Source organism: Anser anser, assembly GCF_964211835.1.
Source record: "Anser anser genome assembly, chromosome: 1".
NCBI lineage: Eukaryota > Metazoa > Chordata > Aves > Anseriformes > Anatidae > Anser > Anser anser.
The window spans coordinates 46,203,555-46,216,738 of NC_139720.1; the positions used below are offsets into that span (position 1 = coordinate 46,203,555).

The following is a 13,184-nucleotide window of genomic DNA, read 5'->3' on the forward strand; positions in this document are numbered from 1 at the left end:
AAATAATGTCTGTGGGGAATAAAATTGTTATGTTTAAACAAGTATGCAGTGGGGAAGAATCAAAACAGAACACACAGTGATTTTTTTTTTTTTTTTTAAATTTGGTATTTCTCCTGAAGCCTTAGTGTTTTTTATATCAAAGAGGTATAAAACTGTGTACAAAACTTTGAGTAGAAGGCACTTGTTAAAGGGTATTTGGTTTTAATTCCAGTTTTCTTGTACAAACAGACTGGGCAAAGGATATCAGGTGATTTCTGATGAAAAACTAACAGAATTAGGAAGGCTCACACAAAGTAATTTGTTTCATGATTTTTTTTGTTTCAAATCAAGAGAATAATTGCTAACAACTAATTATGTGACAAATACCTACCTAATTTTTGGCAGGTTGCTGGGGAACCAAGGTTTCTTAAACAGTAGGTCCTACAGTTCTTCTGTACACCTCTGAGGAGCTGACGCTAACCAAAGTTTGGATCTCTTCATTCCATCAGCTTTTCATTAGAAGAATCAGGAGAGGAATGTACCAAGTACAAGAGCTCCAGCTCAGGCTATGGCTTTCCATCCTTCCAGGCTTCCTAGCATGGATCTAGGAGCCTTGCTCCTAGACGTGTGAGGCAGGACCCCAGCGCAAATCTTGTGGCAGCTCTGCCATACAACTACCATACAGCTTGAGAACACCAGAGCTCTTGTTTTCTCCGACTGGCTTCTTCATCTGACTCCTGAGGAAGCAATCTTGGGACCCACGATTTTCATGTTATAGTCGCTCCCATTGCTTGGGGATCTGGAGACTGTAGAAAAATTCTCATTCATAACTACTACTACTAACTACATATCTGTAATTCAGTTCTGTAATAAATCTCATAAATATCATTCAGATATCCTAACAAATAGCCTATGAAGGGCTAGGATTGTACTGTCCCTGCAATAATAGAGTGTAAGTATTAGTTATATTTAGTCTGAGGCATCTTTTCAAAGTGAAGACAGTTAACAAAGAATTTCTTTTCTTCCATTGCCATTTGACTTGCTAAGTTAAATATTCTATTTTTTTTTTTTTAATTTTTGAGAGGCTTAATGTGCTACAGTTTCAAACCCTGTGAAATTTGAAAATGCTGGTCCTCGTTGCACTGCCACAAGTACAGAATGAAACCCAGCAAGTCCTGCTCCCTTATCTCTGTAGAGTCATGTTTCTGTAGGGTGACTTTTAAACAGGTGTAGTGGAGATGCTGAATGGGAACAAATAACGTGGGCTGAGAAATCTCAGGCAAAACAAAACTGAAAAGTTGTCTCCCATTTCAAAATACACTAACAGCCTCTTGTGTGCTGCAGCTCCAGGATAGCTGCCTTCTCACATTCCAAATATACTTACTGAGTGTCTCTGAAACCGCTTGGCTGTATTATATGGATCCTTGGATTGATTTTTTTTTCTACATAAGCTGTTCATTTAAACACAGCTGCAATGTCTTAGTATGAGACAGTAAGGGATATTCTCATGGGAATGTAGCACTTTGTACAGCTCTATTTCCTTTTCAGCTATAGAATGTCTTAATGTATAGCAAACTGTTGTGACTGCGGTTCTCGTTAGCTAAAAATCTCTTACATTATTGTATCACTCCTTTTTCCCCTTTGAACTTGCTCCCTTGTGTGTCCCCTGTGTCCCGTTCCCTGCAGCGATCCCTGCTGGCTCTGGTGGAGATTGGTTTGCTGTGAATATCCTTACTACCAAAATGAGCACCAGGCGCTTCTCAGAAACCGTGGCAACTGACCACTTGCTTTCACCAGGAGTAGGGGCCTTTTGTCTGAATACCTTGCCCTCAGGTAACTTCCCCTCTCCCACCTTTGTAGATTAAATGTAAGAGGTGGTATGTATTTGTACAGATTTGGGACTGAAATGAATTCTATAAAATGTCAATTGGGTTTTCTCTCTTTTGTTTTTGGAACTTACGATTCTGCAAAAAGTAATTGCTTGCTATGCAGGTATGTTTGAAAACAAGAAAGTCCTAAACTAAATTTACAAAACTGACTTGGGAAGTACACCAGCAATCCCGTTATAAACATATATTTATGTATAATTTCTAAATGTAATCTTTTAGACGTATCTCCATATCTATAGGCTACTTGACATTTGCTGTTTATTGCTTTCACCTACTTAATTCCTTTGTGTAACTTAATCTTTTTTTTTTTTTTTCTCTCTATCGATAGATATTTGGAGGATCAGTCAGCTTTTATCCTGGTTTATGTAAGAGAATAGCTGATTTTTTTAAAAATTAAAATAGGCTTTGTAGTTTATGTCGTACTGAAAAATCTTTTTTTTTGTTGTAAAATCTGATTGCTTAGCATTAATAAGATATCTGCTAATGTTACATAAATAAATGGTGCAGTTTCCAGAAGGCAGATGGTGTCCTGCTTTTATGCCTCACTCTTGTTTCTTGGTTTAAATTTATAAAATTATTTTGTGTCAAGTGCCTTTTCTGTGCATTAGTTACAGAATGTCGTATTTTGACTGGAATGGAACAGTTACCAAGTATCAATAGATTCGCAGTGTGATGTGTTACTTTTGCTGCCTGCAATATGGAAATAGCATGTACCTTCCCAGATGTGTCTTAGCATATTAAGGATTTTGTTTTCTTGTACTCAACATACACATTAAGGTCTGTCGTATATAAGATTGTCAAGTTTTAAACAATTTTTTTGGGATTTGATGGTATTGGCCATTTGTACGCATGGTTAACGATGCATGAAAAAGCTCGTGGAATAGACAAGCTGATATTGGTCTGTTTGAGGTTTTATCATAAACGAACGATTGAGCAATATTTTACTTACAAGGTGATTAGCATTCATGCAATGAAAGCTCCTCATCTCTGTGCAATGCTTGGCTATTTCTGAGCAGATTTGGTGCATGACATGTAATTAGATAATAGCTATTGATGACAGCAGCTGTTTCGGTTCTATCAGTACCCAAAGAACAACCAAGACCTTCCTTTACAAATAGAAGGAAAATAATTTCCTGTATGTATTACTACAGAACTAATTAGGGGGAGATTTATATACTGTTAAGAGAGTTGGTGGGAATGTCTGTATTTGAGAAAGCGTCGACTTAGAAATGGGACTTAGAGCGCCCTTGAGTGTATTAAGTTGTCTTTAGGAAGGCAGCTGAGTAGAAGTCCACGCTGAAGCCTGCCTGTGTAGTGATGAAATAGAAGCGGTTATTTGGAAGGCATCAGAAAACTAAATGTAATATTCAGGCACCCGCCCCCTAGGATGGGAGAGGAGAGAAGGGGGATGGCGTGACAGGTTGTGGACGCATGGGCTGGGTGCTGAGTCAGGATTCCAGTTAGTGATCTGCCTGGTCAGGGGTGGGGAAAGGAGATCTGTCTTTAGACTATGACAAGTCAAAAGGCCTGATAAGAGGCCGTTCAGGTGTTCCAGGTCGTGTTTCTTAGCCTGAAAACTCCTGCCTGAAGCCTGTAGGGTCACAGGTGGTGGTGGTGTGGTCACATCTGGTGTTTTGTTTTTTTTTTTTTTTTTTTTTTTTACAGTTGAGTGCAGTAGGTCCAGGCAGGGTGTGCAAACGGGAATGCCCTCTAAAAGGGCATTAGGGTTAAGTTGTTAGACTCGTGTAGAAATTGTTGTCAGTGGGTGGAAAGAAGTGCCAGTCTGGTACTATAGACAGACAATGGTAGGTGTTCTTGAGAAATTTGCAGGTTGGTGCAGCTGCTGCAGTTGGTATTGCCATTTACGAGTCTCCTGTGATTACCTCTATGAGAATACAGGGAATGGCAGCCCTTGCAGTGTATTTACTGATAGGGGCTTCTTGGCAGAAAAGCGCATGGTATTTGAGAATCCACGCAAGACACAACCTTGCCGATACAAACGACTTCTGGACAAAGGCTGGAGGATAGCCTCTGAGACCACCAAAGTTATGCCCGTTGTAGGCTAATTACCTGCTAATAGTGGTGGTGAGTTTTTTACGGTGTTATGGCAATTCTTTTTGTGGTGCAGATTGGGAGAGTGTCATTGTTTTTGGTAGGGTTTTAGTCCAGAAATATTAAAATTTATCCTCACAAGTTTTTATTTTCAGCCTAATGTACTGCGAACATTCTTCAGTAAAGAACTTGAAGTGTTTGTGCAAGTGTGTCTGGTCAATTGTACTGTGGTGATGGCATAAAAGGTATTACCCCTCCCTACAAATCTTACCATGAGTGCCTGATCATTATTATTATTATTATTTTTTAATTCTACTAAGCTTTTAATTTTGGTACTGTGTTCTGTACTGGTGGTCCATGGTCATTAAAATGTTCCGTAATGAGTGTTTCCCTTTATTGGTTTTAAAGGCATTCTCTTTTGGCTTGGTATGTCTTTTTTGTTCTTATATTGATAAATGAGTACCCAATTAACTTTCTGTGCAGTTTTCATTACTTCATCATTATTTTTTCTGTTTATCCTATCTGTTTTTAAATTGGCTTTAATATTTTCAGAAATGAATGTTTTATCCAAAATGAGGGCATGCCATCATATTTTATGGTGAAATTTAGTGCTACTTCCTATTCATACTTTTTATATAGTAGTACTTGAGCCTTATATGTCAGGCAATTTTTCATCATTTTCTCTTATCTTCCAATTTTATTTTCTTAAAACAAAACAAAAACAAATAAACAAAAAACCCTTTCATTTACAATTCATGGAAATTACTGGGTTTTATCTTCAAACATCTAGTATCTTGCATCATCAATGAGTCAGCTGTTGTTGCAAAGCTGTTTGTTGATCTGTTGAGTTCTTCAGAAGGTCAATTTTCTGAGGACTTGATGAATGTGACTTTAATGTTACCTGTCAGCTATCACACATTTTAACTCATTCTCTGGAGCTAAAATTCATTTACTCTAAATCTTACATAAACCATAGTTAATGATTTCATTCTGGGTGAAATACTGCTGTGATGCACTGCATTAAAAATAGAACATCGCTAGGACAGCCAGAATTCACTCAAAGGTTTCTGTTACTCACAATCTACTACCTTTTCCACTGCCTTTATATTTCTGCTTATCCTTTGGGCTTATTACATGGTGCTCTTGTAGTCTCCTGACCAATTCCTACTAACCTTAAGCCGCTTAATGTATACTTAATTTCTGTACCAGCTTTTGTGACATCTTGATTGGAGTTTTTTTTTTCTTTTTTCTTCTAAGTACAAAGAAAATATGAAGTTGCTTGATTCTAGTCTTGTTGCATGGACAGCTTCCACAGAAATGTGTTGTTTGTATTCAATACAGGTCAAGCACTTTGCATCTGTGAAGTTTCTTGTCTTTAGATGACACTTTTGCCTCAATGGCAGCTAAATCTTTTTAATGCTGTATAACTGTTTTCAGTCTCTTATCCCTTCTCCTTCTTGTCATACATGGGTCAAGAAGGGACAGTTACTAAGAACTCTTCTGAAGGTCATTGTGCTTAATGTTATTGGTATGTAGAGTTGTTTTTTTTTTAATCTAGGGAGTCTGTCTTTTCTCATCTAGGACTTGCTCCCATGTAAATCTAAGCATCCTGGTACTTTGGACTTAACTAATGATACGCTGTCAAGAGGAGAAGTATTGCAATGCTCCTGAACTTAGTGTCTGCAGGTGATGTTTTGTTCCTGAGAGACTTTGGTATTTATTGCTTCTGGTTACAGTAGATAAATACGAGAGAAAATTATTATGTCGCCTGCAGCAGGTTATTTTCTGTTTTCTGGGACACTTTTTTTTTTTTGGCTTAGTGAAAGGTGGGGGGCTTTAAAGGTTTTTCAGATCAGAGCAGTTAATGAAAATCAACTTTGATCTGCAGTATTACAAATGAGATACACATGCAAATATGCAAGGAAGTCATTCATAACAGTAAATGCTGTGGATGCTGTGGTGATCTTTTTTTTTTTTTTTTACAGAGTTAGTTCTTTTCAATTTAAATGCTAAGTCTTAAGTTTTAAAGTGGTACAGTGAGCAGAATAATGGTAGACCTCCTTTCTGCCAAGAGTCATGGAAACCTTTATCTTCCACTGAACTACAATTTAAAAAAAAACAAGACTGTGTTTCTTGCTTCAGAAATTACATTGAATTTCTTAGTGATCTAATAACTTGGTTCGGCCAGGTGGAACAGGAAGAAAGTAATCTTTCTGGTGAGTTCCTACTGTTTTATTATTGATACAGTTGCCAGTTCTTTTTAGGACATTCTGCCCTTTTTCCGAGCCTGTTGTTTTGAACCATGTATCTTCTAAAGGATTTCTGGTTCATAGTAAGGCCATCAGCAAGACATGTGGCTCATATTAACATTTAATAGTCTGTCACGATCAGGGCATATACGTAGGATCAAATCACTGGAGGAATTTTATTTAGAAGGCAGGGGGGACATATGGTAGAGCCAGGTGGAACAGATTATCTATTCAGTAGATGAGCAAAACATCTGAGTGTCCCATGTCCAAATGAGATTCAGACTTCCATAATTTCTCTATTAAATCTAGAGGTCGGAGTTTCTGTTCATTGAACGTGACAAGGCATCTCTCCAAACCTTTGTGGAGCACTGCTCTGAACTTCACGTAATCTGTGGGCTCGATTCTATAAAACATGAGCTAATCCTTTCAGAATAGCTTCTTCCCCTGTCCACTCCACTGTATTTTTTCCTAGTTTCATTTTTTGGCCATCTTTCCTGTTTGCAACGTGGAGATCCCATGCAGAACTCCAAGCCTTTCTTGTCCAAGCAAAACTTCAGAATATAAATATTTTGGGCAAGGAAAAAATCATCTCTGTATGGGTTTTTAGTTCTTTTACTGAGACCTCTAGATTACTATTCATTGTGCTCCTGACTACTGTACATACGTTTATTTAGTACCGTGCTGTTATTCTGTGACCTTTTATGCTTTTCATTGAACTCCTAATCAATAGTCTGTAAAAAGAAGATTGAACCGTCTGTCTAACAGCACAATTATATTAATTGTGTGTGTGACACAGCTCAGGGGAGTTGTGTCAAGTTGCTTGTGGTATTAACTGTATTTCAGGATTCTTGCATTTAAAGTGTCAGATATTTTATGGCGTTAATCTATCACCTTATAGAATTGAATATTAAACTGGTTTGAAATTCATGCTATTAGATGTAGTAATTCAAACTTCAGACTGCATGTTCTGAGAAGGGAAGGGTAGTTTGTTAAATTGAAACTAAATCAATGAAAACATTTTTGCTAAGAATAGCTCGTGGTATTAACAAGCCAACTAAGTATTGTCTCATTAACAATGATGTCTTATCTCATTGTTTTGCTGAGTTAGTAAAAAACCTTGTTGAACGCAGCCATGTACATTATTATATTTCTGTTCCTCTTGCCCTTTCCTTTTGCTTTCCTCTGTTCTCCTTGATTCATTTCTTGCACCAAGCAGTGGTCACCAACACTGTTCCCTCAGAAAGGAAGCTCATGGGATGTTATGCAGAGACTTGGCCCAGTTGTTAAGGCTTCTGCTCCCAGTTTGAGCCAGTTTTTAAGGAGTAACTAAGCTGTTCTAAGGAATGTACGCCAGGGTGAAAAACAAAAGACAGGATGGGGGGAGCTGTTTGCATGGACTGAGTCAGAGAGAAGGGTGTGTGCATGTCGTCAAGTTGGTGACGCTGCTAGTTCCAGGAAATTACATGAAAAGCTCAGAGAATTTTAAAATGTTTTTCTGTCTAACATGTTCACAATGTCAAACATTATCAAATATTTCTGATGGCTGCTTATTCAGAATAACAAGATTCTGTTCTAACTTTCTGGTACGTACTTCTCGATTTTATATAAAAAAAAAAGTATAATAAATAATAATAAATATGATAGCCGAATAAGTTCTCAAAGTTTAAGCAATTTCAGCATTCCAGATTGTAGTGCTAAGAGAGAGAGTCATTATTTAGATGTAGAGGTAATTTGCCAGCCTAAAAATCCATGCTGTGGTGTTCTTAAACCTTGACAGTAAATATTTGAAAACGTCCCCGAGGCATTGTTAACACCAGAGTTTTAAAAATATTATTAACATTAAATTGAATAATAAAATTAAAATTTAATAGTATTAAAACATAGTTTCAGATTTTATCTGATTTTATCTATTTTATTTAACAATATTGTCAGTGATGGGTTTTGCCCACTCATAGCAAGTTCACTGGAACCTGTACTAGAAATGCGTCAACGTGTCCATGGCTCAGCTTCTGGGCATGTCCTGGTTTGATACACGGTGGGATCCTAGAACAAAGCCATTTGGAGAGTTGTAGTTACCCTAAGAGGGTTTTGTTGTTGTTGTTGTTGATTTTGTTTGTTTTGTTTTTAAATGCAAAATACTGTTCTTTTTGTTGTTTGGCCCTTCTTTATTTTTATCCATGAAGTTTCAAATTCTTCTAAATTTGAACTGGTATGATCACGTGTTTTGCAGGGTTAGCTGCTCAAATATGCCAGCTTGTAATTTTGAATTATTTATTTATAAATCAGAAACTACCATATGAAACTAAACTTTCCTGTTATTTGAAGTAGTGTATGAAATAGTGCTAAAGTGCTAAACAATCAGAAGTATATTCTGTGGAACAATTAACTTTAGAAGGAGCAGGGAATTATTAGAGAAACGTAAAGTGTTGGCATCCTCTGTGGAAAACTGGCTCTGGGCAGAGCAGATGTGGTTGTCATATGTTATGAAGTTACTATGGATTTTGGGGAGGTGCCACTGTCTCGCCAGCATCCGCTCATCAGTGACATTCCAGCTGGGGGAGTGGAATGAAGAAATCAGCTGTTAGAGGTGCCTAAACCTGAAATACCTTCTCGCAACCTTCCTACTAAAGTTCCTTTCTCTGACCTTTGAAATGAAAGGTGTAGACTTCCAGGTGGATATCCTCTTGTGTTGGTTGGTGCTAGATGAAGCAGCACACAGAGCTTTCTCCCTTTCACTGGTTGCAAGGAAAGGTGAAAAGTTGAAAGCAGCGCTCAGAACAATTATTTAAAAAAAAAAAAAAAAAAAAAGCTATGCTGAAAGGAAGGAAAAATGACACTGCTTGCTGATATTGCCTTCCCTGTCCTTCTGCTCCCTGTTGGTAGGATACAGCTCTTATTTTGTCCAAGGGTGTTGGAAGTAACTTAAGATTAGCTTTACTGTCTCTATTCTCATCCTTAATGGTATTTTGGTGTCTTTCTCACTGTGGAATTTGGAAACGTGTTCCTGTAGATCCTCTGGGTTTTACTGTGATTTGTCTGCAGTACAAAGACAAAGCTGGTGGTTACATCTGTCTGCCTTTGAGTTGAGTGCTGTTTCTTGTGTGCCATAGCTATTGGGGACCCAGAGGGGAGTTGCTACAAAGAGCATCAGAGTCTCAGTAAGCCATGTGTGTATGTAATGGCAGAATATTTTGCGTTTGCTGTATAAATGTGACTTAAAAGTCACAAGCTGGTGTTATTTAAAGGTGATTATCATCTAGTAAGTAGAGAAAGATACTGTGTTATGACCGAAAATGTTCAATGGCTGTTTATTTTAGGAATTTCAATTAAGAAGTTGGATGAGACTTGTCAGTATGATTTCTGATATACGAGACCTTATATTTTGCAGTTATTGACGGGGTGGTTTACTGAGGCAGGATATTCAGCTCTTCAATTTATTCTTTCTTGTTAAAAGGAACAAAGAAGGGTAACTGGAAAACGATGTGAGGAATAGAGGGCTTAAATAATTTTCATGTTTCTAAATGGAGCATTTAGAAGTACTAGTTGTCAAGGAAAATATATTTATTAGTAGTCTGATCTTAATATATTTTTTAATACTGTAATTATTAAAATATATTATTCTTGAGTCAAAGCTCATTTCTTCTGGTTATTTTTTTTTTTTAAGCCAACAGAAACAACTACAGCTATTCTCTCATAAGCAGCACGTCTAGTATTTTTTTGCAAATACACCCTGGATAACTTCAGACTTGGTATAATTTAAAAAATAAAAATAATTGAACCTTAAGTTCTGAACAAGCTTCTGTGCTCCCTCCACCCTCAGATGTTTTGGTCTTTGAGAGTCCTTCTTTATGCTTAAACTGACAGGGAGATGAAATTCTGTAGGTTTGTGATGTCTGTCTGAATGTCTGTAGAAGTGGTAAATATGGGCATTTTGGTTTTGTCAGGCTAGGTAAATGCATTTCCAAAGCTTACCATGATAAGAAAGCAATGAAACAGTTGGGCTAAGAAAATGGTAGCCAGTTTTCAAGCCACAGTTGGAAACTGTTAGGAGGAAAAGGTTGCCAGCCTTCTTCACCTTCTTCTACCATCTCCCCCTGAGTGTCTTACTCAATAGGGACTTTGTACAGAAACCAGTCTGAATGGAAAGGGAACTTCTGGGTCACACCAGAGCCACCATTTTGGACAGAGCAACCCTTTTGCGCTCTGCCTGGAAAATACCAGCATGGGCAGATTTCAGTGGGAAATGTCTCAAAGTGTAATGCAAGCAGCAGTATTTTCTTCTATCTAATCTTGTAAAATTAGACCCACTCATGAGCAGAAACAGATTTCCATGGCTGTATGTGGGTGCGGTTAAATACAGCCAGTCTTTAGCTTGTGGTAGGTATAATGCTATGGTTGTTGACTTGAGGGCAGAGCGCTCATGATTTTGTCGTGTTCTCTCACAAGGATGTCAACCATTTGACACAGTTACATCGACTGCTCTATTGTATAAGCAAATCATAGCACCTTTTAAGTATAGTGACATATATTGCATGTCTTCTCTATTAAGTAGCTACAGTTTTTTAGCCTTTGCATATCAGACTATTTTTTCAAGCTTCCAGCCAGTATATTATATTCACCATACTGCCGTGTGCCTGTTTATATAAATGTATAATTTCTTTGTTAAATTCTGACTAAAACAATATTATAAATGAAACTTTTCAAGATATAGTGTGTGTACATATATATATACACACATACAGTGTGTATATATATATATATACATACAGTACCTATATATATATATATATAAATATAGGTACTGTTTAAAAGTACCTTTTTGTTACCTGTCCTGAGTTAAATTATCAGCCATTTCTGCATGCTCCAGGAATTACGGTATATGTCACAGAGGTTTTGATTTTTTTTTTTCTTTTGAAAAAATAGAGTGAGATGGGTTCAATTCTACTTTATATAGTTTGAAATAAGTAGTTAAGTATTTTGAATTAAATATCTGTTATTCTGGGTGATGAACAAGTAGGGAAATACCTCATAGTGTATTTAATTGTCTACGTATTTAGTGAGACAAAGCAAACATGAAATTTCGTGGTACTAATTCTTTTCAGGGTGAAATTGTACCTAAGATAATTTCCATCTCCCCTGCCTGCTGTGCCAGACCATTCCTTTAAGTTAAATTGTCTGCTGCATGCAGGACAGCTCTGATTTGCTGTACGTGCATTTACTTAAGTTGCATGTTTGTTCTTAGGTTCACCAAAAATCTGTCGCCTGACAAGATCAACCTGAGCACGTTAAAGGGGGAAGGTCAGCTGACCAATTTAGAGTTGGATCAAGAGGTGCTTCAGAACATGCTGGATCTTCCCACGTGGCTTGCTATAAACAAAGTCTTTTGCAATAAGGCATCCATTAGGGTGAGTGTTTTATTATGCTGAAGTGGCAATTAACCGTATCTTTTTTTTTTTCCCCCTTTCTGTCTCTGCAAACTTTTGAGCAACATTGTATTAACAGAAAATTGGGGTGAATACCTGATAAAATTTTAGAGAAAGACGAAGCTGTTACCAGCAATAATTTCTCACTATTTTTTTCTCTTATGATGGCATGAAATACATAAAGAAATGGTGAAAATAAACAGTGATTTTAATTTTTTTTTCTTTGTATGGAATGTATTCTTGCATATTCAGAAATAGAAGTAGAGGTATAAGCTTATATTTGCCCATGATATAATTGGTATCTTTTAATGATTCACTATGTTCTTTTTTATGTTTTATTTCTTCTATTTCACCCTCTGTTGTTTTTTTTTTACTGTTTTCCCTCTTGTTCCTTTCCAATCTCCAAAAATATCTTTTGGAGGGATTCTGTCTCTGTGGGAGATGTGAAAACGCTCTAAATCTAGCCAACTTCACTTTTTTGATCCTGGTGGCTGTGAAGAATTGAAGCAATGTATCTCCTCTCCTAGATTTTCCTTGTATTTAGAGTAAGAAATGAAGCTATGGGTTGTTTTGACAGAAGTTATCTGGTCAAATTTTAGCAGTTTCTCAGTCTCTTCTTTCTTTACTTAATACTTTAGTTCTTAATACTTTGTTACAGACAAGCAATTATTTATAGGCCAAGCGAGCAAATGTGGATTTTTATTTCCTTTTAAAGGTAAGAATGTGGAAGGCAGTGTTGCCTTTGTGGATGTTTGACAACTCAGTGTTAAAGAGACAGGTTCTGTTTTGCTCCTCTGTGTTTTCCTTTCAGAGCTCAGTAGATTTTGAAGTTTATTTCTTAACACCTGAAAGAGATGTGTGCATAAGTTTCTTATACAGTACTTTCAGATAAACTTTGTAACTTGAAAGTGATGTTCTTTTGAGTCCAGGAGTTATAATTTGTATATCTAAACCACATCCTAAGCAAGTGCTTTATTTTGCTGTATCTTTAATATTTACTTTGTCTTAGAGTAATGTTTTCCATTGCAGATACCATGGACAAAATTGAAAACACATCCCATCTCTTTGGTGAGTCCTGAGATCAGCTCCTAAATATAGACTCTGTAGCAGAATTTATCTCAAATATTTATATTGTTCTCTCAAATTGGTTCTAGAAATAGCTGAAACATTAAGGGACAGTTAGGAAGTGTCCTCTGGGTAGCAGCAGATCAAGATACCGTAATGTTTTTGTTAGTTTACTGTTGTAATTATTTAATCTTTTTTTCTTTGGGCATTGTCATAATGTTTGGCTGTTAGCTGATTTCTGTCAAGATCCTCAGGCATTACGTTTTAACTCAAGTTCATCTGAAGGGTAGTTATTTGTCCAAGTAGTACTTTTACAAGTTCCTACCTATCTTTTAGAGCTATCTTTTTCTGAGGACTTTTCTGTTCTGTATCTGCAGTCTATCCAGTGGTCCCAGTTACAGCAGGTTTGATACAGACAACATTCACAGGATTTCTATAACACCCTAGGATACAGCTTGGATATAAATAGGATGTAAAAGATGTACATGAGACTCAAAACCAATTAGAATGGATGCTATGTCTTGCAC

The 13,184-nt window shown here is 36.9% G+C and overlaps 1 protein-coding gene across 4 annotated transcripts in view; it reads left to right on the top strand.

Annotated features, from left to right (window-relative positions):
- Positions 1–13,184, top strand: part of BLTP3B (bridge-like lipid transfer protein family member 3B) — a 57,555-nt gene that overhangs the window by 5,881 nt on the left and 38,490 nt on the right. For 2 of the 4 annotated variants that reach the window (XR_014578296.1, XM_083820759.1), the window contains exons 2-3: positions 11,412–11,574; positions 12,622–12,660. Coding sequence is in view for 3 of the 4 variants with exons in the window: in XM_083820759.1 (XP_083676885.1) it covers positions 11,412–11,574; positions 12,622–12,660 (202 nt within the window). In the remaining variant the exon portion in view is untranslated. Of the gene's footprint in view, positions 1–1,680; positions 1,813–1,865; positions 3,954–11,411; positions 11,575–12,621; positions 12,661–13,184 lie in introns of those variants that run through there. The other 2 variants (XM_083820760.1, XM_083820761.1) reach the window with 2 other exon arrangements.